This window comes from Sinocyclocheilus grahami, unplaced genomic scaffold (genome assembly GCF_001515645.1).
Source record: "Sinocyclocheilus grahami isolate Dianchi unplaced genomic scaffold, SAMN03320097.WGS_v1.1 scaffold559.1, whole genome shotgun sequence".
Taxonomy (NCBI): domain Eukaryota; kingdom Metazoa; phylum Chordata; class Actinopteri; order Cypriniformes; family Cyprinidae; genus Sinocyclocheilus; species Sinocyclocheilus grahami.
The window spans coordinates 39,712-42,040 of record NW_015505738.1 but is presented as its reverse complement, the minus strand read 5'-3'; the positions used below and the strand labels follow the sequence as shown (position 1 = coordinate 42,040).

Genomic DNA, 2,329 nt, shown 5'->3' with positions numbered 1-2,329 from the left:
TACACACACACACACACACACGCATGCGCACACGCATGCACACACACACACTCACACACACACACTCACACTCACACTCACACGCATGCACACACACACGCGCGCACACACACACACTCACTCATACACTCACACACACACACACTCACACACACACACACACTCACACGCATGCACACACACACACACACACACACACACACACACACTCACACTCACACACATCATTATTCTTGCAAATAAATCTTGAACATAAATGATCACAGATCCTCATGATTAAGACGCTGTTTCTATGTTCATTTCATTTAGAGTTAGTCCTGCATGTAATACATTCAGCCATGATGATGTTTCATGCAGTCCTCTGCAAACGAGATCATTGATGATCATTTGTCTGCCGGGCTTCATGACGGATGAGAATCATATTATGAACAAAATGATTCTGATTCTGATTCCACTGAATGATTCCGACTCCTGAATGATTCAATTAGTGCAGGTGTTTCCAAATGAAGGGAACTGCAGGGGGTTTGTGAGTTGATATGAGCTAATAAACAACTATTAAAAAAATTAAAAAAAATAATTAGGTCTGCATGATAATTGTGATGAAGCCTGCAATTTAATTAAATAACTTTAGAGTCTAATGCAATTCATAATTATCAAATATTCTTTTTTATTTTATAGTACAATTGTACTGTACAACTGTAATACATTTCTGTATTTATTTTTATAATTAGCATTAAAACATACTACTACTACTGTAATTATACATTTAAATACGGAGTAATATTAATTAACTACTTACTCTATGGTTAGGGTTAGGATTAGGGGTTGGCTTAGCGTAACTTGCATGTAATTATGCATAATTTGTTATTATAATAGTAAGTACATGTAACGTGTAACAAGGACACCTTAAAATAAAGTGTTGCCCTAATAATAATAATTATTATTATTATTATCTTAATGTTTATTAACATCAGAGATTTGTGAACATGCAAATGTGTTTATGTACTTATTTATGTACTTTACTGTATATTGTACTGTACTTTACAACAGCAATATATATTTGTGTTTACTTTTTTTATTTTAAATAAAATATAATGCTAATAATTGTTTTACACTTTTAACAATTAAAAATTTTTTTTTATTATTGACAGAAGAGAACTGTAAACATGCAAATGTGTCATTATATTATTGGACATTTTAACTTAAAATCTCAGGGGGACTTCAGGAAAATATTTAACGTCTAAGGGGTTCGGCTGATAAAAACTGTTCAGGAATTGTTGCTTCAGGGAGTCGTTCTAAGTTTTTAGGAAGTGTTAGGCATCCTCACCTCTCCTGATTGGCTCCTGCCGTCTCGTCTGATTGGTGGAGAGCAGTAATGGTGGAACACAGATCCTGATAGATTATCAATCATCTGCATTTCTCCATCCATTGAAGGAGAGGCATTACTGGTTTGATTACTAACGAGAGACGCTGATTTCCAGTGACGTGAGTGACAGCGGTGGTCAGTGATGTCATCAAGAGTCTTTATGTAAATGAAGCAGCAGCTATCAATAGGAGTGAAGGAATCATAAACCCATGTGTATTTGTTTCTGTGAATTCTTGATAATTTTTAGCAGCAAGAAAACGGAGTCTTTGTTAAACTAGAGCGACATCTTATTTTCATCCACGCTGGATGTTTTTCATGATCAGACTGTCTAGTGCTGTCAAATGATTAATCGTGATTATTCGCGATTAATCGCATCCAAAATAAGTTTTTGTTTAAACAAATAAACAAAATTTAAACAATAAACAAAAAAAGTTTTTGTTTACATAATATATGTGTGTAGTACTGTGTACATTTATTATGTATATACAAATACACACACATACAATATATATTTTGAAAATATTAGCATATATTTATATGTATATATTTATATTTATATAACGTATATTTCTAAATATATAAACCGAACATATTTTTCTTAAATATATATATGCATAATGAATATACACAGTACACACACATATATTAAGTAAACAAAAACTTTTATATCGGATGCGATTAATCGCGATATATTTATATAACGTATATTTCTAAATATATAAACCGAACATATTTTTCTTAAATATATATATATGCATAATGAATATACACAGTACACACACATATATTAAGTAAACAAAAACTTTTATATCGGATGCGATTAATCGCGATTAATCGTTTGACAGCACTAAGACTGTCTAAAGTCCAGCAGTGTGAACGCTCACCGCGAGCAGCAATAAATCACTGTCAGTGTGAACGAGACATCAGTGTGTGATTCACTGCTCATCACATGTGGACAGATTG

The 2,329-nt window shown here is 32.7% G+C and overlaps 1 protein-coding gene across 1 annotated transcript in view; it reads right to left on the bottom strand.

Annotated features, from left to right (window-relative positions):
- Positions 1-1,429, bottom strand: part of LOC107556200 (voltage-dependent T-type calcium channel subunit alpha-1I-like) — a 4,552-nt gene extending 3,123 nt beyond the window's left edge. The window contains exon 1 of the mRNA XM_016239255.1: positions 1,328-1,429. Within this exon, the coding sequence (XP_016094741.1) occupies positions 1,328-1,429 (102 nt within the window). The remainder of the gene's footprint in view (positions 1-1,327) is intronic.
- Between the last annotated feature and the right edge of the window lie 900 nt (positions 1,430-2,329).